The sequence below is a fragment of the Jaculus jaculus genome, chromosome 9 (genome assembly GCF_020740685.1).
Source record: "Jaculus jaculus isolate mJacJac1 chromosome 9, mJacJac1.mat.Y.cur, whole genome shotgun sequence".
Lineage (NCBI taxonomy): Eukaryota > Metazoa > Chordata > Mammalia > Rodentia > Dipodidae > Jaculus > Jaculus jaculus.
The window spans coordinates 15,973,271-16,000,360 of NC_059110.1; the positions used below are offsets into that span (position 1 = coordinate 15,973,271).

Consider the following 27,090-nt stretch of genomic DNA (forward strand, 5'->3'; position numbering starts at 1 on the left):
TCCCAGGGCTCCAGCCACTGCAAACGAACTCCAGATGTATGTGTCACCTTGTGCATCTGGCTTTAAGTGGGTATAGGGGAATCAAACCTAGGTCTTTAGGCTTTGTAGGCAAGCACCTTAACCACTGGATCATCTCTCCAGCCCCTAGCAAGTACGTCTTTGTTGCCATGTGGTTGTCATACATTTGAATGATGGCCCACATCTTTCCGTACACGTATACAGCACTCATTGCTCAACCGCTTCTCCTGGACTATCCATTCCCTAGTGATTCCAGGTTGGCTTTTATTAGTTTCTACTATGCAAGAGACTATGTGGTGCTTGTTTTTCTATATCTGGCTTGTCTCACTTAACATGAAATGTCCCCCATTTCCATCCATTTTGGCGAAGAAGTAGGATTCCGTTCCTTTTTATGGTTCACTAATACTCCATTGTGGATGTGTGCCGCATTTTACAAGCCTTTCATCTGTCGGTGGGCTCCTCAGCTGATCCCACATCTTAGCTACTTGGCACAGACTCCAGCAACAAACACGGGTGTGCAAGTATCTCTTGTATGGGCGACTCTCAATTCCTCTGGATGTATGCCCAGAAGTGATGTCGCTGGATCATATTCTAAATCTATTTTTGCTTTTTTTTTTTTTTTAATTTTAAAGAGAAAGCTTTAAGGCAAGGATTGTTACTTGTCTTCTCTACCTCACTCTAGGGGACCATTTTACTATAAACTATTGGGCCACTGTGGCTCTCTTCCATAAGACAGCATTGGTTTTGTGTTGCTTATAAGGAAGGGCAGAAAAGGTGGCTGCTATGAAAGGAAATCTTGCCCACAGGACAGCCGTGCTGGGCACTGAATCCCATTACAGAAAACTTCTGTGTAATTAAGAATGATAATCAGAGCCGGGCGTGGTGGCGCACGCCTTTAATCCCAGCACTCGGGAGGCAGAGGTAGGAGGATCACCATGAGTTCAAGGCCACCCTGAGACTACAGAGTTAATTCCAGGTCAGCCTGGATCAGAGTGAGACCCTACCTCGAAAAAACCAAAAAAAAAAAAAAAAAAAACAAACAAAAAAAAAAAACCCCACAAAGAATGATAATCAAAGTTGCAACCTAACTACAGGGAAGTTTTATTAATTACAAGAAGGATACACTTGGGACTAGGGAGCTGAAGTGGAAGGACTGCAAATTTCAGAACAGCTTGGGCTACATAATGAGGAAAAAAAGGAGTTAGGAAGGGAGACAGGGAGGGAGAAATCAAAAGAATATATAAAATACAGACATAAGAAACAAAAAATGCTGATCCTTGTCAGGACTTCTGTAGATTCTGAGATTTTACCCTGTTGTGAACTTGCTACAACTTATGGGTACTTTTAGAAAAACCCAACAGTCCTGGACTAAGAAGGAGATAACGTATATTTCTCAGCAACAGCAGTAGGAGATTAGAAGAATTTTTTTGAGGGTGTGGCTCTGGCCTAGGCTGACCTGGAATTCATTATGTAGTCTCATGGCCTTGAACTCACAGCGATCCTCCTACCTCTGCCTCTCAAGTGCTGGAATTAAAAGCATGTACCACATCAGCAAGATTTTTTTTTTTTTTTGATGTTGAATTTTGTGTTAATTTACTGGTAGTTGTAATACCCATAACCTTCTGCAACAAAGGCTAGATGACACTACATATGTGGGGGAGTTACATTCCAGGACAAGAAAAGCTAAATCTTTTATAATGGGTACTCAGAAACTTACTTTTTCTCTAGAGAGTGGTACTTCTAACTTCTAAGGGCTGTTTTACACATACACACACACACACACACACACACACACACACACACTTGAAAAAGTATCCCAGAACAAAGGCAACCCCTGCTTGAGACATACAGAGACATAGGGACCCATGTAGAATTATCTGCTGAGATGCATAACATGGAGTCAAAATTATGTCTACAAATGAGATTGAGTCTACAAAGCACCTCTGTTGAAAATGCACCTTCCTTTTCCCATTTGCCAGGACCACCCACTTGTAGAACCCACCAGAACAAGGTGAGCCCAAAGGGTTCAATCCCGGGTTTGGGCGCCATTTGTTGGCTCAGCGTTGGGGAGGAACCAACTAGAGCAATGTGAAAATAAAGAGAGAGAGGGAGTATATGACCTCAACAGCAGCTGTTTTTTGTTGGAGTGAAAGAGGGTGAATAGTCCATGGGTTTGAGGCTGCTGTCCTGAGACACAGCTGAGCTGGATATTTCAGGGGAAGGGACAAGCAGGGCAGAGAACGTTGAAAGAGAGAGGGGAAGGAATGCCACAGGGTCATCTCCTTTGTTGGCTTGTTTCCCCAAGTTGACTAGTTCTTTGATGATGGCCTGTTTGCGTGGTTCTTGTGCAGCAGGTGACCTTACCAGGCCGTGCTTTGGGGAGTTACTTACAACCCAAAAGAATTTCCTCTGTGCTAAAGCTTGTTCCAGGGCCACCATGTCACAATAGTTTCTGTGACTCTGAGGATTGCTGGGAACCCAGAATTATTACTCTGTACAAAAGCCAGTGTCATTTAATGCCTTTCCAAGGAGCCTGGAATTGAAAGAACTATGTGCCAGACACAAACCTTATTTCTTATTTCTGCAGTTGACCCAAGAGAAGCCCAGAAAAGGTTTCCCGGAACCTCCTTGCAGCCATTTTAACATCAGTGCCCTATGGAGGTGTCTGATGTGCTGGCGTGGAAACGGGCAGAGCGCGGGGATGTGGAAAACAGCCCAACCCTAAAAAGTACTTCATCCCCAGGCAAGATACACTAGCCAGCAAGAACAGGCTGCTCAGCAACTATGGGCCCATCAGAGTGATTTTCAGACATGTTTCTGAATGGGTGTAGGAGGGAACTCCAGGAAGCGTGGGCAGCTCGGTTTTCTCCACGGTTGTGAAAAACTATTCAATTTCTCACAAGCAAATTACAAACACATAGTAAGCTGTTCTCTAAACCCCAAAGGGTATAAAGTTAGATCCTAATAATAACTCTATATAGGGTCCTTTGGGTTAAAATGAATTTAAGTTTCAAAGAGTAAGGAGAGATTGCTCTGCGGTTAAAGATGTACAGAGCCTGATGGTCTGGGTTTAATTCTCCAGTACCCATGTAAAGCTAGCTACCCAAAATAGTACATGTGTCTGGAGTTTGCCTGCAGCAGCAAGAGGTCCTGGTATATCCATACTCTCCCTGTCCTTTTTTCTTTGTCTCTCAAATAAATAAAAATAAATGATAGACAGACAGATGATAGATAAAATATGGGTATCCCATTGTGTCCAAGTTTAAAATGGCTTATAGGCTTGGAGAGATGGCTTAGTGGTTAAAGGCACTTGCCTGTAAAGCCTAAACACCCAGGTCTGATTCCTCAGAACCCACGTAAACCAGATACACATGGTGGCACATGTGTCTAGAGTTTATTTGCAGTGGCTAGAGGTCCTGGCATGCCCATTTTCTCTCTCTCTCTCTCTCTCTCTCTCTAGTAAATAAACAAATATAAAAATATTTTTAAAAAGGAAATGGCTTACAGAAGGTTCCAACTGTCCACTGTGCTTGTTTTCAGATAGACCCTAGACAAGAGTTACTGCCGCCCGTAGCACTTTGCTACGCGCCTTCCCACGCTATTTAATGCTATTCAAAAGTCCTGCGCCTACCAACCAAAGACAAGGGTCAAAGAAGGAAGGTGACAGGGCAGAAGGACAGCGCTCCAAGCTGACTGGATTCCAAAGAAGATTCCTGAGAAACAAAGGGAGTCCCAAGGATCTTTAACACATATGCAAAAACGAGCCTGGGGCCTGTTGGCCTTACACTGAACAAGAATGGGGTTGCCAATACAGTACAATTCCAGGGAAGGCCCTGGTGCTTCCCACAACTCATCTAGTGTTGCTAAGCCGATTCCGTACAACACACAGTCTTTTATGGGGACTTTTGCTAATGAAACTCCAATATGTATGTGTTCTGGGAATTAAGCCATGCTCAGTTGTTAAAACCAAGTCCAGGGACTTTGCGTGAGGAGAAATGGCAAAGCAAATGTTTGGGAACAGAGGGGCAACAGTCACGAGCTGGGCTACATTGCAGGTGAGGAGCAGGGAGCCCCCTTTTTCAGGTGTGAGGAAGAGCAATGCAGCTGGCTAAAGTCCCCTCCATCCATCACAACCTCCAGCTCTGCAACGGGCTCAACTTAGCTGTAGCGCCCGTGTTTTGCTCCGAGAGCAGGATAGAGTAAGTCCCCACACGAGGCAGGAAGTCCCAGCAGTTCTGATCCTTAAGGATTACTGGAGTTAAGCAGGCTTGGGTCGGGACCTGAGCTCTAAGTATTTCCACTTAGGCCGGCAGCCCAGTCTCTCAATTATACAGCAAGGACACCGCAGCCTGCCTCATAAGACATAGGTCAGGGTTAAACGAGGAAAGGGCCAGAGGCACTTAGCAGAGTGCTGAATTTATTACTATTTTTACAAATGGAACTCCTTCACCTGGTCAAACCGTGTGTTTCCCAGTGTCCCACTGACTAGGAGTTGAAATCACTCTATGTGAGAAAGAGCCCGTGTGTTGCCGCCTGGCGTAACTGTAAATGATGGAGTTCAGTTGAGTTCAACTAAAAGCTCAGTGGTGCTAATCTGGGATCTGGAAAACAACAATGACAAAAAAAAAAAAAAAAAGAAGTGTTTCTGCTCTGGACCTAGAGAATGCAATCCGTCAGAGTCAACAGGTTATTCAAATGCGTATTCAGTTCTAAGAAGTCACCATCCTAGCAAAGAAGAAAACTGTTTTCTGAAAACAAAACAAAACAAAAATCCCCATTATATTCCTCTAATTGGCAAACATGCACCGATCTCTCTCAGGACCAGGCATAGGACTGGATGCTGAGGTAAGTTTCGCTCTCCAAATTCAAAGATCCTAGAGGTTAAGAGGGAACCCACAAGCAGGAGGGAGAGCGATACCATTGCAGGTGCGTGCTATGATGGATGGGGTGTGGGACAGAGCTGCGGGTGAAGTGCTTAGAAGAGAATGTGCCCCAGCCCTCTGGGTAGAGTGCCGGTGGACAGGATATTCCAGGCTGAGGTAACAGATTTTTACAAAGCCTTAGAGGAGAAGACATGTGGAATGTTCTAGAAAGCCCAAGAACTCAATGGGACTAGAGAAAGTTGAAGCAGGGGAGGCAAGGCACAGTTTTTCAGAAGGCATGACAAGGAGATGGGTGTTTAAGCATTCTGGCCATGGGGTAGAAATAGAGCAGAGATAGATAAACCGATTTGGTAGGTGTCAGGCAGGGGACAAGCTTGGTGACGTGTTGGGGAAGGTGGGAACTAAAAGATTTGACCGACTTCTATGGAAAATACTCAGGGCATCTGGTGATGCTCACTGGGCAAGGTTAGAAAGGAAGGCCAGAGTGTGGGCATGTGGGATGAACAGCCTTTCAAAGAAAATAATTCTCTGAAGATCCTAATTCAAGCTGGCCAAGCCTAGTACCATCCTGTAGAGCGTGGACTTTTCTGATTCTACAATGCATTGCATTCTATCTGTAACTGGAATGTTCTATTAATCTGAAATCTTTCTTTTCTTTCTTTCTTTCTTTCTTTTTTTTTTTTTTTTTTTGAGGCAAGCCCAACAGACTTACCTTTTTTTTTTAAGATTTTTTAAATTTATTATTATGATGATATCATTTATTTATTTAAGAGCGACAGACACAGAGAGAAAGACAGATAGAGGGAGAGAGAGAGAATGGGCGCGCCAGGGCTTCCAGCCTCTGCAAACAAACTCCAGACGCGTGCGCCCCCTTGTGCATCTGGCTAACGTGGGACCTGGGGAACCAAGCCTCGAACCGGGGTCCTTAGGCTTCACAGGCAAGCGCTTAACTGCTAAGCCATCTCTCCAGCCCACCTTTTTTTTTTTTTTTAATGAGAGATAGAGAGAATTGGTGCACCCAGGCCTCCAGCTACTGCAATCAAACTCCAGACACATGAGTCACCTTGTGCACATGTGTGACATTGCGTGCTTGCATCACTGTGTGTCTGGCTTACGTGGCGCCTGGAGAGTCGCATATGAGTCCTTAGGCTTCACAGGCAAGTGCCTTAATTGCTAAGCCATCTCTCCAGCCCTAATCTGAAATCTTTCTTGCAGATTTTTCTCAGAAGAGAAAGAGGAGTTTTCAAGAAATGAGTGAGAAGGGAATATTCCAGGGGAGTTCTGGAATAGAAGCCAGCCAGGCCTGAACACACATTGCTCATCTTGTTTCTTTCTCAGCCAGAGAATTATGTGTCTCGTCCCTTGGCTTCTACCAGCTCATCTGAAAGACACCCCAAGAGATGGGCAGGATTCCATGCCTGTGAATGCTTGGAAAATGAAAAGCTAGAGATGTGGGTGTTTTGTACAGTGGTTTGAACCAGATGCCCTCACAAACTCATATGTTTGGAATGCTTGGCTACCAGTTGATGGCAATTTGGGAGGTGGAGGCTTGCTGGAGCAGGTGTGTTATTGGGGGTGGGCTTAGAGGTGTCATAGCTGGCTCCCCCTTACTAGAGTTCAGCTCCCTCTCCTGCTGCTGTTTGCCATCTGCTGTGGCAGAGGTGATGCCCAGTCTCTGCTCATGCCACGCTTTTCCCTGCCATCATGAAGTTTCCCCTCGAGACTGTAAGCCAAAATAGAATCTTTCCTTCTATCAGCTACTTTTGGGGGGGGTGTGATGAGAAAGCAACTACAACATTTGGTATCCTCATAGATAGAGAACCCCCCCCCAACAAATGGAACCCCATCTTAGTAGATTCTGCACGGCACACATGTCAACAGGTTTGTAAGCAGCTCCATTTATTTGAGTAAATAGCTTGTAAATAAATCATCGGTAAACATTACAAAATTAAATACATTTTCAAAAGCTTGCCAGTATACGTAAAATTCACAACCATAGTTCTTTTAAAAAATAAAATATGTTCAAAGCACCCTTGATATAAAATGCCTGGTCCCTGTCTTTAGACAGGGCCATCTGGAGACTTCTAACAGTAGGCAGGGTCTCTGAGGACAGGCAGCCAGGCCTTCCCAGAAGGAAGAAAGGTTTCTACTCTCACCTCATACCCTGCCTGTACCCCATCTGAATTTCAATTCTCCTCCAAAGAGCTGGTAAGTAACTGAGGGGGTCAGGTAGATGATCAGGCCCAGCTCCACACATGGAAATCAAGGTCACAAGAAGGGCCAGGAGCCCCCAAAGTTCCCACCATGCAGCTCTGAGAGAAAAATGGAAATGCAACTGGGCTTCCATGACTCAGGCAAGTGGTTCTGGGCAGACTGTCTTGAGAGACATTGAGGCCTCTCCCTCTGTACACTTGCATGGTGCTCAGCTCACAGCTCCGGGCTGATGACCCCCAGGCACAGAAAGGGCCGAGATCTACTTCCGAGAAGGCCCCTTCTCCATCTGCTTTCACGGATGAGACGATACACAATATTTGGTTGAAAGCAGAGAGTCCATGGTTAACGTGGTGCTTCCATTTCCCATAGCAAACCACCACACAGGTAGTATGGGTGTTTCTTTAGGAATCAGGTTAGTTCTTCAAGTGAAGGGTTCATAAAACTTAAAAAAAGAAAAAAGAAACCAAAACCACACATGAGGCAATAAGTACATGACCTGGCAAAGCATCCCAACCAATGAAACAATATAAAGTCCATAATTTGAGCCCTTGACCAACTCAACGCGTCTATGGCTGTGGCTCATCAAAATAACGGATATCCTCCATTCTTCCACTTTGGTGCCAAAAGTGAACATCGACGGGCAACAGCCCTCACACAACCAACGCCCAGTGGCCTCTTGAAAACACGTGTGCTGTCAGCTCCCAGCACGGGACAAGCACAAGTTTATTCCACCGATATGAAATAAAAACTCACATCAATATATTTTTAACTTAGTGGTGGGTTGTTATATACAAGAGTGAGAAATCTGACATCTGAGGCAAATATACAACTTAAAAATAAATGTGTTAACCAAAAGTAATAAGAAAACCATCTTCCCTGCATAGTAAGCTCCTGCACATCGGAGTGCTTTGCAGAAAACACTGCCTGGCCTGGCTTGGCCCATCCTCAGGTATTCATCCGCTTTGATAATCCTTGGTTGGACCGTAGTCCAAAATAGTGTATCTTTGCATTAAAATATGACACTAATGAAAACCCTTAGAAACAACAACAAAAAAGAAACACGTTCGAATAAATGTCTAATAGGTTCCCCACACACACACAGCAAAAAAAAAAAAAAAAAGTTGTTTGTAAGGACAACTATTGTTTAGTAAAAGTCTCTGCGAAGTCCAGATCCCACGACCCTTTCTTTGTCGCCGAGAGAATTCCACCCTGTTCCAGAATCATACGCTCTTCTTCTGTGGAGGGCTCAGTTTCCTCATGCCTCGGATCCGGGACAGCAGCTCTTTGATAAATTCCTAAAAAATATCAAAGAAGTTAACAGGAGGGGGTCAGTCTATTAGCATTTATGCTCAAAAAATCTGCTTAAAGAAATTGATGTCAGCGGTAGTTAATCTCAGCGTATGAATTGAGTTGGATGTGTTAACCCCAAATGGTATAACATGGGACTTCTTTTGTTTTTTTTTTTAATTTTTATTTAGTTATTTGAGAGCAACAGACAGAGAGAAGGAGGGAGAGAGGAAAAGAGAGAGGGAGGGAGGGAGGGAGAGAGAGAGAGAGAGAGAGGGAAAGAATGGGAGTGCCAGGGCTTCCAACCACTGCAAAGGAACTCCAGACATGTGCATCCCCTTGTGCATCTGGCTAACATGGGTCCTGGGGAATAGAGCCTCGAACCGGGATCCTTAGGCCTCACAGGCAAGCGCTTAACTGCTAAGCCATCTCTCCAGCCCTTCTTTTGTTTTTAATGAAGTGTGTTTACACTTCACATCACAGTGTCTTCTCCCTGGCTCTACTTTCGCTTTTTCTCTCTTTGATTATTATTATTAACAAGATGTTTCGTATGGATATATCATGTCTTGGTATCCTCTTTTCCCTCATCCCTGCCCTCATTCCACTGGGGATCGTTCTCAGTGGGGTTGTAGGTATCCCCCATGGGGTTGTGGTTTCTGTGTTGTGGGAGCAGGAGTCAGTTATTTTTAGAGAGGAAGCCAGGTCACCTTCACTCACTGATGTCACGTACGTGGTCTGCGAAGGCATATGTAATGCTTTCCTTGTCCTCACTAACTATATGCACATTTTGTAAATCACAATTGTTAGGGTCAGGTTGGGGTCTAAGATTCTGGATTTACAACTAGGTAGCAGGTGATGTCCCCAAACTGCAGGGGGGAATAGCAAGGCTAGACCACACACGGCTGCACGCACCCTGGCGTGTCTGATTCAGTACTTGGATATGGGACCCGACAAGATGCCTGTCATGACAAGCTCCCAAGTGAAACAGATGTTGGTTCCAGAAGCACACTGAGACTGGTACTTCCTACGCAGCTTCTTAAACCACGGCACGTGACTCCAGGTGGCTAAATGTGAGGGTCACAAAGATTTTGGCAACAGTAAAAGGTTTCGGAATACAAGCAAACATTAATTCGAGGTCACACGTGTATCCTAGCTGTGCCCACCCATGTCACATCACATGGCTTCACTAGAGTGTTGCGTTGGTTCTGAACATGTAACATACCCTGTTCACACCACCTCTGCTATCATACCATGCAACACCAACACATGTTGCCTCAGCTCAAAATTGAGACTGTTCTATATGTGTTTGGATCTGCAGTGTTTGTACTGCTCAAACGAAGTTCTCTTCTCTTACAAAAACAAAATCGTTTAATGGTAGGAAACAAAGACTTTTGATATTTTCCTACCATCGCTCCTCAGCACGGGAGTATCAAATTCGCTTTGGGTTGTACTGTGTTGGAATGTTTGATTTTAAAAATTGCTGGGTGAGTTGCTGACTTGAGTTTTGTGAAAATCATTCAGTGAATTCTTCCGCTTGGGATCGGGACAGAATTTTCAACAGTTTCTGAAATGACCCTGAGCATGCTGCTGTCATTTTTTAGTTTTGCTTACGGGTGTGAATGGTGAATGTATGCGTGCGTGTGTGTGTGTGTGTGTGTGTGTGTGTGTGTGTGTGTGTGTGTGTCGACGTGCACGTCTTGTGTGCACACAGGCAGAGGCCAGAGTAGAATGTCAGGTGTCGTCTGCCATTGCTCACTTGTGCTGTGTCCTTGACCAGAGGTTCTCACTGAACCTGGATCAGCGATTTTCAGCCAGACTGGGTGACCAGAACCCTAGCGTTTCTGTCTCTGCTCCCGACAGTATCGGGGCTGCAGGCATGCATGGCCACGCTCAGCTTTTTACGTAGGTGCCTGTTACCAAGCTGAGGTCTTCTCCGGCCCCGTGCTTGCCAGCGAGTGCTCTTACCTGCTGCGCCGTCTCCCCAGCCATTACTTCTGCCTTTGTGTGGTTTGTATTTATGTGAAGCGGTATTATCATTGACAATTATAAAATCAGAATGCAATTTCATTCTGAAAAAAAGTTAAAGATGCCTTACGTCCTTCAGTGTCAAACTTTCTACAAAGATTTATGTCTTTATATAAAATAAATAAATAAATAAATAAATTAAAAAAAGCTGGACATAGCGGTGCACTCCTTTCATCCCAGTATTCAGGAGGCAGAGGTAGAAGGATCACTGTGAGTCTGAAGCCATGCTGATACTCCATGGTGAATTCCAGGTTGGTCTGGGCTAGAGCAAGGCGCTACCTCAAAAATAAATAAATAAATAAATAAAAATAAAAATAAGCACACCTATCTCATTAGGATGCAAATTTGCTACTTTTAAAATAAATGGTAAATTATATGTATATCAAGAATTATTTAAAAATAAATTTATTTATAATGCATTAGCAGCAGCTGTTTGGTTTATATGCTTATTGTAAATACCCAGCATTGCATAAGAATTTCTCAGGTGGAAAGAGGTCACAAATGGAAAAAAGTTAAAGAATTCTTGCTCTAGATCTCATGAAGAATCTTTGGATTTTTTTTTTTAACTGAAAACCACAGACAAAACAAAAGAAAAGAAAAAACCTAAATCACATTTGTTATAAGCTAACACCCATACTTACCTGAAGTTACAATTTGCAGAACAGATACCTACTGTGTGCACTATATTCTGGTAATTCTACTTTTCTCACAAAGGAATACTGGGGGAGCCCACTTCCTATTTGATTTTATGACCTATACGTGGAACCCAAAAACTGTGAAGTCACCTACTATGGTTCTCACTCAGTGCCCTAGGAATCTGTCATGTCGCCTCATATCTTCATATGTCTAGCTGCCATAGAGGTCACATTCATTAGGCAATAATTACTTTCTCTTCCTACTTTCTTTCTCTCTCTCTCTCTCTCTCTCTCTCTGTCTGTCTCTCTCTCTTTGGTTTTTTAAGGTAGGGTTTCACTCGAGTCCAGGCTGACTTGGAACTCACTATATGAAGTCTCAGGTGGCCTCTAATTCATGGTGACCCTCCTACCTCTGCCTCCCAAGTGCTGGGATTAAAGGCGTGCGCCACACCACGCCTGGCTTCCTCTTGCTGCTCCATGGCCTGGTGCAGAGTGAGTGTGCTGTGTGATCAGAACTAAGGCTGCAGTGTGGTCACATGATGCAACAGGAGTGAGCCCTGCTAGGAACATTAGCCATAGGGGAGGATGTGCTTCTCTGGCCTCCATGAGTACACGCATGGGGCATGCACATCTGCACACACACGTGCATGCATGACACACCCACTCACACACTACACCACACATGCTACATATACCCAGACATACACGTGGAAAAAAAGGACAGAAATATATTTAAGGGCATTTTTTTAAATGTTGAAAATTCTATCCTAATCCCAAACTGACAGCTAGCCAGACTCTCCCACTAGCAAGAAGCAGATAGAATTTGCTGCTGGAGAGATGGCTTAGTGGTTAAGCGCTTGCCTGTGAAGCCTAAGGACCCTGGTTCGAGGCTTGGTTCCCCAGGACCCATGTTAGCCAGATGCACAAGGTGGCGCATGCGTCTGGAGTTTGTTTGCAGTGTGGCTGGAGGCCCTGATGTGCCCATTCTTTCTCTCTCTCTGTCTCTCAGTCTGCCTCTTTCTCTCTCTGTCTGTTGCTGTCAAATAAATAAAAATAAACCAAAAAAAGCAGTTAAAAAAAAAAAAAAAGAAAGAAAGAAACAGATATAATTAAGCAGAGGCCCACTGGGAGCAGATACTGAGAAACTTTATTTCCATAGCCTTGCAAAATATGGCTCTCAGACAGTGCCCTGTGCCAACCACAAGCCTTGGTCACAAGCTCTCAGGCTTAATAACCCCGCACTGTTTGCCAGCAAGCTTTGCAGACAAGCTCCAGCATATAACATTTTACTCATCACCACAATTAGGGTTTTAGTAGCTTTGCTATTATAAAAGTAATATGTGCTTCTTCTTAATGCTTTAAAATGGAAGGGCTAGAGATACGGCTCAATGGTTAGAAGAGCTTCCTTGCAAAACCTGCTGGCTTGAGTTCAATTCCCCAGCCACCCACATAAAATCAAGTTGGCATTTGTTTGCTGTGGCAAGAGACCCTGATATAGGTGCATACTGCGCACATGCAAACACACACAAATAAATAAATAAATTTAAAAATGCAAAATGCCTATAATGTACTCATTAGAACTGACCACTAATTAACATATTTGCTTCTGTAGATATTGTTTTTACTAAATTAAAATCATACCACAACTATATCCGCCTCTTCCATTTAGCATTATATCCAAAGAATTTTTTTCCCCACAACATATAAAGTTTTTAAAATATCCATGTTCATGGTTATATTGTATAGACAGCATAGAGTTAGAAGACTTTCCAAGCACTGGATTCCTGGATGGCTCTTGGATTTTCCAAGTTCTAAATAGTGGCACAACCAGAAACTTCATGCAGAAATTACTATAGCCTGGATGGCTCCCTTCAAAGAGCTAGCCTAGAACTGGGTCACAGAATTCAGATATTCCAGTCACCAGCACCCCTATCCTTGGAAAGAAGTAGAACAAAGGTCCTATTTCAATTTTTTGACTAACCCTGACCTAATTTAAATAATTTTCTTGGATAAAATAATCTTTTTTTCTCTATTTCTCTCCAATTTTCATTTTGAAAGCCTAATTGTCCTTCTCTCTCTCTCTTCCCCACTATGTGATCTAACCAGTATGTAGCATTTGGTGCATAACATCTCAAATTTGTTGTCCTGAGAATCTTGTTATGCAAATGACTGTGAAGAGTTCAGCGTGTGATGGTTAATTTCCTCTTTTTTTAAAATCCAAGATCAAAATCACAAATCCTGTAATTTGCTCTGTTAATGACTTTGGTAATTTTTCTACATGATTTTAATGACATTTGCACAAAGTAAAAAGATTAGCATCACATAAGGAAACCATGCCTCATATAGCACAGACCATTTCCTTCAAGGCAAGGATGATTTGGAAACTGAAATCAAATTCAACTTTCCAAAAAAAAAAAAAATGGATATAGGTAAATCTCAGAGATTTAAAAAGTTTAAATGCTTATGATTTGTTGATAATAGTGAGAAATTCATTTTAATTTTATAACAATATAATGTATAAACCTGTATCTTACTATGTGTGCTATTTCATGCATAAAGACTTATTTAAACTATTCATTAAATTTGCATATCTGAGTTCTGGGCTTAGTCATTTAAAAATAGCTATACTTATTCTCTCCACATAGGAACTGGGCAATACCATTTTCACAGGATTCTGCCTATTGCAGATGATTCTGGGGGAAACTTAAAGGATCTGTAATCAGTAATACTTTAGATGGCGCTGGGTGTCCCATCCAAGTACTAAGTAGGCCTGACCCTGCTTAGCTTCCGAGACCAGGTCAGGCTCATTCCACATGATATAGCCATTGACATGACTCTGGGTATCTATACTGAAGTATACCCTGGATCGGTGACAGTTTGTCTCATTTCTTTTCCTTTTTTTTTTTTAATTTTTTAATTTATTTTTATTTATTTATTTGACAGAGAAAGAGGGAGAGAAAGGGAGAAAGAGAATGGGCACGCCAGGGCCTCCAGCCATTGCAAACGAACTCCAGATGCGAACGCCCCCTTGTGCATCTGGCTAACGTGGGTCGTGGAGAATTGAACCTGGGTCCTTTGGCTTTGCAGGCAAATGCCCTAACCGCTAAGCCATCTCTCCAGCCCTGATGTTCTGTTTCATTACAAGTCACCTGCCCAAGGTCACAAAGCAAATATTTGAATCCAGACCTCTTGATACCAACTGAGTTGGATAAATATGGACTGAGCTTCCACTTGACTTTAAGTGGAGTTCATGGCAAATTATGCCCTAAGTATAGAGCCTCAGAATAGAAAAGGGAAGCAGCTTGGTTTCTCCAGGGGCTCCTGAGCCAGCTGGGGAGAAAGACACAGACTAGGTGTATCAAATACGGCATGAGGGGCAGAGCCAAGTATGTTCATGTGCCCACTGGGCAGAGGGTCAGCCCATGGCAGCTATCGCTTGCCTCTTCACTGGGCCTCTCTCAGAGGTGTTGGGACAAAAGAACATCATGGCTCTAAGAGTCTTTGAAAGGATAGAAGTTCTGTGTGAATTTAAGGGTGACTGCTCTGCAATGAGAACCCAGTACCCTCTCCCTCCTTCCTCCAAGGAGAAACTTGTTAGCTGACCAGCCCCCACCAGTTTTTAGTATCTGGATATTCTAGTTTCCTAACAGTTGAAATACTAATTCAGCTAACTGACACAATTTTCAACAGGCAAGCAAACATTTGCCCTGGGCCATATTTTAAAATAAGTGTTTTTTTTTTTTTTTTTTTTTTTCTTTTAGCTGCTCTGGCAGCGTTTGTTCAGATGCTCCCTTAAATGCCGTAGGAATTTAAATTTTAGATCACTGGGCTGGAGAGATAGCTTAGTGATTAAGTGCTTGCCTGTGAAGCCTAAGGACCCACATTAGCCAAATACACAAGGGGGCGCATACATATGGAGTTCGTTTGCAATGGCTGGAGGCCCTGGCACATCCATGCTCTCTCTCTCTGCCTCTTTCTCTCTATCTGACACTCTCAAATAAATAAATAAAAATAAACAAAAAAATTTTTAATGTTAGACCCCAGGTTACAACTTAACATCTGCTCCCTACAGCTCACCGTGGCTCCTGAGCCAGCCCTGGAAGGGGGACCAAAGCCCAGCTACTGAAATCACCCAAATCACTTCATAGGTTGCTGTGAGTGAGGTTGAAGCTGGTGTCCTGAAGACCGTGAAGTGTGTGATGATGCAAGAAACAAAGAGACACCCTATCTGCACCCATAGGACCCTTTGAAACAGATGCCTAGAAAAAATCAGTGTGTTTGTTCATATAAGAAAGGAGTCACGTTTCAATTTCACCCTCTGAGGCTCTGGAAAGGCTGCAGAAGAGGTGGTGGAAAGAATTTAAGAGCTAAATGATAGGGAGGAGTGTTTGAAACGTTGTCTTTAATATTTTATTTATTTATTTATTATTTATTTTACAGAGAGAAAGAGGGAGGGAGGGAGGGAGGGAGGGAGAGAGAGAGAGAGAGAATGAATGGGCGGGGCAGGGCCTCCAGTCACTGCAAATGAGCTCCAGATGTGTGCGCCCCCTTCTGCATCTGGTTTATGTGGGTCTTGGGGGATTGAGCCTGGGTCCCTGGGCTCTGCAGGCAAACACCTTAACCACTAAGCCATCACTCCAGCCCCGGAACGCCATCTTTAAGATCCAAAGTGACCCATGCCTTCATGATCTCACAGTGGCTGTAGTTACCTGCACAAAACTTGCACAATATTGGGCCCATCAACATGCTATTATGGATGATGGAGGGGGGTGGAGAAAGATATCAAAACAGAAGTGGGAATACCTCGAAAGAAGAGAGAAGACAAAGAAGGGTGATGGACGGGGATTACAAGCCAAGTAGTTCTAAATTGAGAATAAACTAAAGAAAAAGGACAGAAAGGAATGACCTGTCTACCATCTGCAAGAAGCAGTGCGGCCATGTAGTAGGAAAGGAACTCGAGATGCAGATGGGCCGGTTCAAATGCTTATCTCACAAGGCTCCGCCCAACGTTATGAGTGGTAACAACCACCAGAGAGAAGAGGCTTTCCCAGCAGCTTAGCAGCCTCCAAACTGTGCAAGAAAGCTCCAGGGTGCAACTTTCCTGCATCCCTACCCATGCCAGGGTGGGCTTTTGGGGGATGCAGCCACCTTTGGGTCACCCATGCTTTTGTAACTAACCCCTCGCCTATGCTCCTAGGAGTAACCTCCAGCCACACTCGGATGGGGCTGTTGCTTTCGTCTGTTGTCAGTGCCCTTTGTGGGGTGATCAGACCTTTGCTCATGTCTCCCCAGGAAAATTCACACACTTACACACTAACTGCGTTCTCCATGCCTGTTTTCCTCGTCTGTGATGGGGAGCAATGACAATGACACCTACCAATCAAGTTTGCTATAAGAATTAAACACATCAGGGCTGGAGAGATGGCTTAGCAGTTAAGGTGCTTGCCTGCAAAGCCAAAGGACCCAGGTTCGATTCCCCAGGACCCTCATAAGCCAGATGCACAAGGGGGCGTATGCGTCTGGAATTCATTCGCGGTGGCTGGAGGCCCTGGCGCACCCATTCTCTTTCTCTCACTCTCTCTTTCTCTGTCAAATACATAAAAATAATTTTTTTTTTTTTTGGTTTTTCAAGGTAGGATCTCACTCTAGCCCAGGCTGACCTGGAATTCACTATGGAGTCTCAGGGTGGCCTCGAACTCATGGTGATCCTCCTACCTCTGCCTCCAAGTGCTGGGATTAAAGGCGTGCACCACTACGCCTGGCTCTGAAAATAAAATATTTTTTAAAAAAGAATTAAACACATCACTATATGAAGTGTCCTTGGGAACATGTTTACAACATAGTAAGTGCCACTGTCACTATTATCATCATTGTTACGGTTTGAATATGAAATGCTCCCCCCGAAGGTTCATACAGTGAAAGCTTAGGGCATTGGCAAGACAGCTCAGTTGGGTAAAGTGCTTGCCATGCTGGGATGAACATCCAACCAGACAGTGTTTATGGGAGAAAGGGGATTTATTTTAGGCTAACAGATCCAGGGGAAGTTCTGTCAATGGCGGTAGAAGCTGGCTCCCATTAATAAATCCAAGCAGAGAGAAACCATTACCAGCTAGTAAACACCAAAAGCAGCAGCAGGAAACTTCTAGAGCTCGCACCTGCTCTCCTACACCAATGGGCTGGAATCAGACCAGCACCCAGTGACACCCCTCCCATAGCAGGAGTCTGCTTGCCGGGGCTGAAGCTGCAAACTCAATTTTAATAAAACACCTCGTTCTATGGAGCCAAGCATTCAAGCTACCATCTCACACAAGCATGATGACCTGAATTTGGATTCCAGGACCCATGTAAATGCCAGATGTGGTGGTGCCTGCCTGTAATCCCAGAGCTAGGGAGGTACAGAAAGACAGGTCCCTAGGGCTTGCTGGCCAGCTAATCTAGCTGAATAGGTAAGCTCCGGGTTCAAGAAAGAGATCCTCTCTCAAAAAACAAGATGGGGTTGGGCATGGTGGTGCACACCTTTAATCCCAGCACTGGGGAGGCAGAGATAGGAGTTCTAGGCCACCCTGAGACTACAGAGTGAATTCCAGGTCAGCCTGAGCTAGAGTGAGATCCTACCTTGAAAAACAACAACAAAGAAACCAAGATGGAGAGCAAGTGAGGAAGACACCTGACACTGACCTCTGGCCTCCACATGCATGCAAACACATATACCCCACCATGTGTGCCCATACACACAGGAACACATGTATACACACTTGCACAAAGTACATACGCACACATGCAAAAACAGTATGAAAGCTGGTGATGCTATTTTGGAAAGTGACAGAAACTTTACAAGGTAGGCCAAGCTGGAGGAATTAGGTCACAAGGTATCTTGTTGCTGGCCCCTTCTTGCCTCCCTCTCCCCGCCCCCTCGCTCATTCTCTCTCCCTCCCTCTCTCCTTATCTCTCTTTGTATTTCTCTCCCTCTCTCCCTTTCTCCCCTTCTTGGCAGCCAAGCTTGTCCTGCCATGATTTCAAAGCTGAGCACCAGGGATGGAAACTTCTAAAGCTGTGAGCAAAAGAAATCCTTCCTTTCTTAAGATACTTTCTGGAGGATTCTGTCACAGATACAGAGTCTATCTAAAATGATCACCATTGCTGGGCGTGGTGGCGCATGCCTTTAATCCCACCACTCGGGAGGCAGAGGTAGGAGGATCGCCATGAGTTCGAGGCCACCCTGAGACTACATAGCGAGTTCCAGGTCAGCCTGGGCTAGAGTGAGACCCTACCTCAAAAAAACAAAAAAAGTAAATAAATAAATAATAAATAAAATGATCACCATGACTCAAGACAGAGCTCAAGAACACAGCCAGTCCGCCGTGGCTCGAATGCTCCTACAAAACTCACATTGAAAAACGGTCTTGATAGATGGGGGCCCATCAGAAGCAACTAGCTGTGAACTGCGCTCTCCTTGGGGATTCATGGTATCACAGGAGCGGATTGTTTATCCTGCAAGTGGTTTCTAAAAAAGAGGCTTCGGGCTGGAGAGATGGCTTAGCAGTTAAGCGCTTGCCTATGAAGCCTAAGGACCCCGGTTCGAGGCTCAATTCCCCAGGACCCACATTAGCCAGATGCACAAGGGGGTGCAGCATCTGGAGTTCGTTTGCAGTGGCTGGAAACCCTGGAGTGCCCATTCTCTCTCTCTCTCTCTCTCTCTGCCTCTTTCTCTGTCTGTCGCTCTCAAATAAATAAATAAAAATAAACCAAAAAAAAATTTTTAATAAAAGGCTTCAACTTTCTCTTGCTTATGTCCCTGGTGGGTGCTTTCTTGCCTTTCCTTGCTAATGCCAACATGGCAATCTTCACCTGTGGGAAAGTTTTGACAGTGAGGACAGATGAGAAGTATGCTGTGGGACTCCCAGAAAAAGAGACCCCGAGTGTTCAGGTCAGTGCATGACCATCAGCCATCAGCGACCCTGGCTGAGCCACTGTTGCTGTGTGGCTGTGGCTTTACCCCAGCGGGCACCAAGGCCTTCAGGGTGGAGAAGACCACGCCAGCCTCTCTGTGCCTGCGTAGACCCTCACACCTGCTCTCTCGGTTTCCCACCATTTGCTTCTTCCACCGCCTAAGCAACACGCCGCCACCAAACCGGCCACTCTAAGGCCACTTGGGTCCAGCAACTTCCCCTCTCCAGGGCATGCCAGGGAGTGGAGTGTGCTCTTCATTTCATGAAGAGTTTGAAGTGAATGCGAAAACATTCCTTTAGCAGCGTTTCCCAACCAGCATGCACAAATCTAACGAGTGTGCACGAATGCACCACATGCGCGTGCGCAGACACACACACACACACACACACACACACACACACACACACACGTCCACTACCACCTCCATCACCCGTCCCTGCGCTTTCTTCCTGACTCCTCTGAGCACGTGAATGTATCACCAAAGCGAAGTTCCTGCCTTTTTCTCCACCAAACCAGCCTCCCTCCCGTCTTCAATAAATGTCTTTCTAACCGGGCGTGGCGGTGCACACCTTTAATCCCAGCACTCGGGAGGTAGAGGTACGAGGATCGCCGTGAGTTTGAGGCCACCTTGAGACCACAGATTGAATTCCAGGTCAGCCTGGACCAGAGTGAGAACCTACCTTGGAAAAAAAAATGTCTTTCTAAATGTCCCTGGGCCACTCCTGCCCCTCAGTGCCTATACTAATTTTGTACCTAAGAAAGCTATTTAGCCACTCACCCTTTTTTTGGTTTGTTTGTTTCGAGGTAGGGTCTCACTCTAGCCCAGTCTGACCTGAAATTCACTATGGAGTCTCAGGGTGACCTCGAACTCACGGCAATCCTCCGACCTCTGCCTCCCAAGTGCTGGGATTAAAGGTGTGCACCACCATGCCCGGCTCACCTTTTTTTTTTTATACATTAATTCCCGAACCCTATTCTTCCTCACAGAGTTGTACACCTGGCTTAGCATGGCACCATGTTCTCACTGGCACTGAGTAATGTCTGGGAGTCATATTTAGGTCAGACACCTTCTAGGTCAATGTTTTTTAAACCACATAGGTTACAATCCTATATGGGGGCCACTTAACTAAATGTAGGGAATCACACAAAAAAAATATTGGCAGTAGTGAAAGGTTTCTGAAAGTGCGATGACCAAAATTCATTCAAAATCAAATACGTGACGAATCTAAGGTGCATGTGGCCCTGCTGCTTCGTGGGCCTCCAAGGCAGCTGTGGTTCTGAACAAACAGTCACACCGCACAATGCCAGTGATCGCCAACTGAAAGCCCTCAGCTTGGATTTGAGATTAGTACATGTTATAAAGCAGCATTTTTGCTGCACACACAAAGTTTTCTGCTGTCTTAGAAAACAAAGGCTTTGAATGCTTTTCTACACCCTTCCTCAGGCTGGCCATATCAGGACGCAGGGACATCTTTGGATTGTAATGTTTTAAACAAACAAACACATCCAAACTTATATGCAAATTTGCCTCAGTCTTTAACAAATGCTAAATTATATGCATACCAAAGATTTGCTTTTTTAAAAAATAAAGAATTGCTTTACAACTAATTTCTTTATGTTTTAGTATCAGTAAATATATGATCTGTAGACATCTATCCCTGGAGTCATGTGAAAATTTCACAGGTAGATATTATAAGTCTGAAAAATTTAAGATCCCTGGTCCATGTGCCAGGCACACCAGCCATTTCACATACTGTCTGATAAATCATTACCAATGTCTTGTAAAACGGGCTTAGAGGGATTAAGAGGCTTTTCTGAGAGCATGCAGCTATTGAGTGGCCTACCAGAATTCAAACACTATGTTGAAGTAAAGGCATTAGGAACCTGGAATCAGCACGTGAGGGAGTCGGCCATCCCTTCCCTGTCATTGCACCATAATGCCCAAGATAAGAAGTCCCTTTTTTATTTTGATTTTTCAAGGTAGAGTAACTAGCCCAGACAGACCTGGAACTCACTATGTAGTCTCAGGCTGGCTCTGAACACAGCGATCTTCCTACCTCTGCATCTCAAATGCTGGGATTAAAGGCGTGCACCACCATGCCTGGCTGAGAAGTCCTTTTTATTAAGGAACATTAGTCTTATTACAAGCCAAACTGACTTAAAATGCCTATAATATAGTCAGAAATCCTTTAACACTCAGGTGTGGGGAAAAGATGGAAGGTGTTCAAAAGACTGTTTTATAAATAGAGTCTAGAAATTGTCCCCTGAGTGTGAACCCTTTCTTACTCTTTCCCCTATAGCCTCTTTCCAAGGATAGGCAGCCAGAAATAGGCCTTATGTAAAGGAAAATTTGCCACATACCAGAAAGGCATTATAGACTTGTGGGGGAAGGAACAACAGCAGGATAATACAGCCAAACATAAAATTAGATCCCTTCCTCACATCATATATACAAATAAATTGAAGGGGCTTTTGAATATCTCGGTATAAAAAGTAAAATCTTTAAAATGAAATATAACGAGAATCTTTTTAAAAATTATTTTTAAAAAAAGTATTTAATTATTTGAGAGAAAGAGGCAGAGAAAGAGGGAGAGAGAGAGAGGTAGAGAGAGAATGCTTTATAGGCAGGCATTTTAACTGCTAAGCTATCTCCCCAGCCCATGAGACTATCTTTAAGACACTAAAGTAGTTAAAAAAAAATCTTAAATAAGACCTTTTTTTTTTTAGCATTAGCCACAAAAGATGTCATGGCTAAATCTGACTTTAAAACTTAAAACCTTCTGTAGATAAAAGACACCATAACTAGAAGTAAACTCCACAATCTGACAACTTAAATTTGCAACCTACATAAGAGACAAGTATTACCATCTAAGATAAATAAAGAATTCTGAAGAATCACTATGAAAATCCAGGCATGGTGGCTCATATCTTTAATTGCAGCACTCAGGAGGCTGAGGTAGGAGTACCGCCATCAATGTGAGGCCAGCCTAGGCCACAGAGAGAGTTCCAGGTCACCCTGGGGAGGTGACTCAGTAGAGAACGAGCTTGGCATGCTAACGTGAGGTCTTAAGTTTGAATCCCAAGAACCCATATAAGAGCCAGACACTGCGACAAATATCTGCAATCCCAGCATGCCTATGGCAAGAAGGGAGGCAGAGAAAGAATTTTCTGAAGTTCACAGGCCAGGTAGCCTGGTGAACACAGCAGTGAACGAGAAGAGGAGGAGACACTATGCTTCAAGCAAGATGAGCAGCAAGGACCCACACGGGAAAGTTACCCCTGGCCCCACACATGTGCCAGGACACACACATGTCCACACACACACATACCACATACACCACGCAGACATGCCAAAAAGTACACTTAGCTTAAAAAATAAATAAATAAATAAGGAAGGGGGCCGCAAAGACAGAGTGGTACCCAGTCAGTGGAGTGCTTGCTGTGCCAACATCAGAACACACTCACAACAGGGTAGGCATGCTGTGTGTGCTTCTAATGCCAGCACCAGGCAGGTGGAGACAGGCAGGGCCCTGGGGCTGACTGGCCAGCCAGTTCAGTCTACTTGGTGAGCTCCAAGCCAGTGAGAGATCTGATCTCAAAAACACAGACCTTGGGCTGGAGAGCTGGCTTAGCGGTTAAGGCGTTTGCCTGCCAAGCCAAAGGACCCTGGTTCGATTCCCCAGGACCCACGTAAGCCAGATGCACAAGGGGGAGCATGTGTCTGGAGTTTATTTGCAGTGGCTGGAGGCCCTGGCGCACGCATTCTCCCTCCCTTTCTCTGCCTCTTTCTTTCTCTCTCTCTCAAATAAATAAATAAATAAAAGTTTAAAAAAAATTTTTAAAAATACTGACCTTGTAATTAAGGGAACATTTGCCTCGACATACACACACACATGTGCATGCACACACAGACATGCAGGCGCCCCTCTATATGCAGGCACACATACGCACACGTGCACGCGCGCACACACACACACACACACACACACAAACAAAAGTCATTGAGGACAATGCCAATATTCAAAAGTAAAGGGACAACAAGTCTGAGATGGAAATTCCTAGAGGCAGAACAAACACAAACAGCCAGTTAAGCCCACGCTGAAATAAAAATATTCTTAATCTTACTAATGATCCCAAAAAAGGTGGATGAAAACAATGAGATATCATCAAGTTTTCAGTGTCTTAAAAGTTTAATAATCCCAAGTGTGGTGACAGTGAGGTGGAAAGGGAATTCTTAAAGGACTGGTGAGAATGAAAGCTTATGCAAAACATTTTCTTGGAGAAATTCTTGTCAATAACAATCATTTTATTGCATCATTGTTTATAATAACAGAAAATTTAATACATCCCGGGTACGTGTCAATGGAAAAATGGATAACTGTATGATAATATGTTAATATAAAAAGAATATTCAGTAAAAGGAGTGGGGTGATGAATGAATGGATGAATTCTATGACAACCCTTTATATCAAGATTGATTTTTTTAGTTTTGTTTTTGTTTCTGTTTGGTTTGTCTAGGTAGGGTGTCACTCTGGTCCAGGCTGACCTGGAATTCACTATGTAGTCTCAGGGTGGCCTCGAACACACAGTGATCTTCTTACCTCTGCCTCCAGAGTGCTGAGATTAAAGGCGTGCGCCACCATGCCTGGCTTTAAGATTGAATGTTAGGCAAATCAGTAAGCTAAAAAGAGAACTTGTAAACATTTGGCAAGCACACACCTCATCCACGTGCACACTCATTGCCCTACTTGGCGACAACAGTGTCAGTCACCTGTATTTGCCATGCAAGTGCACTATATTAACAGCCCAGCAAAGATTGGCAGATTAAAGAATCACATGAATAAATTAATGATTTCATGAAATTATGGTGTGGAAGCAAAGAAAATGTCAAGGACAACACCAATAAAAAAGCTATCCAGGGGGCTGGAGAGATGGCTCAGTGGTTAAGTGCTTGCCTGTGAAGCCTAAGGACCCCGGTTCGAGGCTCGGTTCCCCAGGTCCCACATTAGCCAGATGCACAAGGGGGCGCACGCGTCTGGAGTTTGCAGAGGCTGGAAGCCTTGGCGCGCCCGTTCTCTCTCTCTCCCTCTGTCTTTCTCTCTGTGTCTGTCGCTCTCAAATAAATTAAAAAAAAAAAAAAAAAAAAAAGCTATCCAGGGGCTGGAGGGATAGCTTAGCGGTTAAGGTGTTTGCCTGCAAAGCCAAAGGACCAAGGTTCGATTCCCCAAGACCCACATTAGCCAGACGCACAAGGGGCACATGCATCTGGAGTTCGTTTGCAGTGGCTGGAGGCCCTGGCACACCCATTCTTTCTCCCTCTTTCTCTGTCAAATAAATAAATAAAAATTAAATTTAAGAAAAAGCTCTTCAGAGTATCAATTGACCCAAGGACTATGGCAGGCATTTGTGTGGGTGTGAGTAAGTGTGTGGTGTGTATGCGTCTGCATGTGTATGTTCACATGCATGCAGGCACACACGTGTGGGTGGCTGCCCATGCACTATGTGTGTTTGAGTGTGTAGATCAGGGGTTAAAGTCGGGTGTCATTCTCCATCATACTCCACTTTATTTTTTTTTCTTTTTGCGGGATGGGGGGAGGGATATTTCAAGATAGGGCCTCGCTCTATCCCAGGCTGACCTGGAACTCAGTGTATAGTCCTAGGCTGGCTTCAAACTAACAGCAAACTTCCTCCCCCTGCCTCCCAAGTGATGGGTTTAAATGTGTGAGCCACCATGCCCCATTCCACTTTATTTTCTGAGCAGGGTCTCTCACTTGATCCCAGACTTTGCCCGTCAGACACCTTGCCCTAGGGATCCACTGGGTCTGTCTCCCAAGTGCTGGCATTACAGGTGGCTACCACACCCACCCGGCAACTACATGGCTGTTGGGGATCCTGGCTCAGGTCTTGTGCCTGCACAGCAAGTGCTTTGCCTACTGAACTCTCTCTCTTTCTCCCCCTCTTCCCCCCGCCCCTGCCATATGAAAAGTCTTAGGAGGCCGGGAGAGTTGGCTGGGGAGAAAGATAACCTAGGTTGTTCCGTTCATAAGAGAGGGACGGGAGTGTGGTGGTTTGAAGTAGATGTCTCCCTTAAACTCGTGTGTTCTAAATGCTTGGTCCCCACTTGGTGGCAATTTGGGAGGTGGAGCCTTGCTGGAGGAGGTGTCTCAGTGACCGTGGGCTTATGGTTAGTATTATAGCCAGCTCCCCCTTGCCAGAGATCAGCTCACTTTCCTGCTGCTGTTTTCCACCTGCTGTGGTAGAGGTGATGTCCAGCCTCTGCTCATGCCATGCCTCCCCCACAACCCCCCCCCCCCGCCCCGCCGCCCCAAGCTTCCCCTTGAGACTGTGAGCCAAAGTAAAACTTTCTCCTGTCAGCTGCTTGTGGTCGGGTGCTGTGTCCCAGCAACAAGAAGGTAACTATAGGGCTGGAGGGAGAGCTTAGCAGTTAAGGCACTTGCCTGCAAGGCCAAAGGACCCAGGTTTGATTCCCCAGGACCCACGGAAGCCAGATGCACAAGGTAGCGCATGTATCTGGAGTTCATCTGCAGCAGATGGAGGCCCTGGTGCACCCATTCTCTCTCATTCCCTCTCTGTCTCTCTGTCTGTCTCTCTCTCTCTACACACACACACACACACACACACACACACACACACACACACACCTTTTTCTCTTTCTCGCTTTCTCTCTCTCAAATAAATAAATAAATAAAGCTATGTTGTTTTTTTAAGAAAGGGAAGTTGGGCATGATGGTGCACGCCTTTAATCCCAGCACTTGGGAGGCAGAGGTAGGAGGACTGCCATGAGTTCAAGGCCACCCTGAGACTACATAGTAAATTCCAGGTCTACCTGACCCTTCCTCAAAGAAAAAAAAAGGTGGGAAGAGAGGAAAGGAGAAAGAGTTAAAGGAGTGAGGAGGATGAGTTAAAAGAAAGGCAGGGGAGTAGGAGAGAAGGGGAGAAGGGAGGAGAGAAGAAGAAAAGAAGGGAGAGACAAGGGACGAAAGGGGCAATAGGAAAAAGAGTGGCTGGTATTCCCAGGGGACCCGAAACTGACTGCAGTACCCAACCTCCCAACGCTGTCTGGAAGCAGCCCTGGGGACAGAAGGTCCTTCTTGCCTTGGGGTTTCTGCCACACCACAGAAGCGAACGGAACTCTGAGCCCTCACCCTCTGATCTGATCCCTCCTGTGCCCACCCTCAACTGTCCACTACATGCTGGCTGCAGCCGGTGCCAGGGGAGGCAGATGGACACGCGGTTTGTAATTATCACCCATCGCCAGGTGCCTGGGAGCCTCCTCTGGTCATGCAACGTAATTAATCTGTTACATGCATTGATGCTAATATGCCACTTCAAGCAAGGCATGCCCACTGCCAAGCAAGAAATGTAGGAATCACTGTTTGCAAGTCACTGCTCAGTGCATCCGCTGTACTCGCGTCGTTCTTTTGAGCGTTGGGGGTCATCGAAAAAGAAACAGATACATAGATAATTGTGCAGTAGCCAGTTGACTACATGCATTTCCCAACAAGAGGACTTTAAGACACTCCCTAGAGAACTGCGTCGCCCACAGTAACCTTGTTCATGAGGCGAGCTCTAAGGAAGCCTGCCCGAAAGAATTCTGGAGGCTCAAACTACTTTTCTAGAAAACACCACTCACTCTGGAAGCGGAGTGCCAGAGCTGGGGCTGGGGTGGAGAGAGAACCAGCAGGGGAGGATTTCCAAGGCCAGAGCCACCCACCACGCCCATGGGGTCATTTGTCCTCTCCTTTTTCTCCAGACCAGCTACTGTCCTAAAACTGCATAGTCACTAGGGCCATCTGTCATCTGGGCACTGGCCCAGGCTCACCACCAACTTGTCAAATCCTGTCAGCTCAAGTGCAAGGATTTCTGATTTTTTTTTTTTTTTGAGACAAGGTCTTACTGTGTAGTTCAGGCTGGCCTAAAGTTCATGATCCTCCTGCCTCCCACAGTGAGTCACGTCACTTGAAGAGGCACCTCTTCAAGTCAACAGCCGAGGCAGGAATCAGGCAACACAGGGTGAACAGGGTGGAGGGACAGAATTTCCAGATCCACCAACCTTC

General features: G+C 44.9%; 1 protein-coding gene across 1 annotated transcript in view; it reads right to left on the reverse strand.

Annotated features, from left to right (window-relative positions):
- Nucleotides 1–6,777: 6,777 nt before the first annotated feature.
- Ppp1r14c (protein phosphatase 1 regulatory inhibitor subunit 14C) overlaps nucleotides 6,778–27,090 on the reverse strand; it is a 116,529-nt gene continuing 96,216 nt past the window's right edge. Inside the window, exon 5 of the mRNA XM_045158480.1 lies at nucleotides 6,778–8,410. Coding sequence (XP_045014415.1) covers nucleotides 8,336–8,410 — 75 coding nt within the window. The 3' untranslated portion in view covers nucleotides 6,778–8,335. The remainder of the gene's footprint in view (nucleotides 8,411–27,090) is intronic.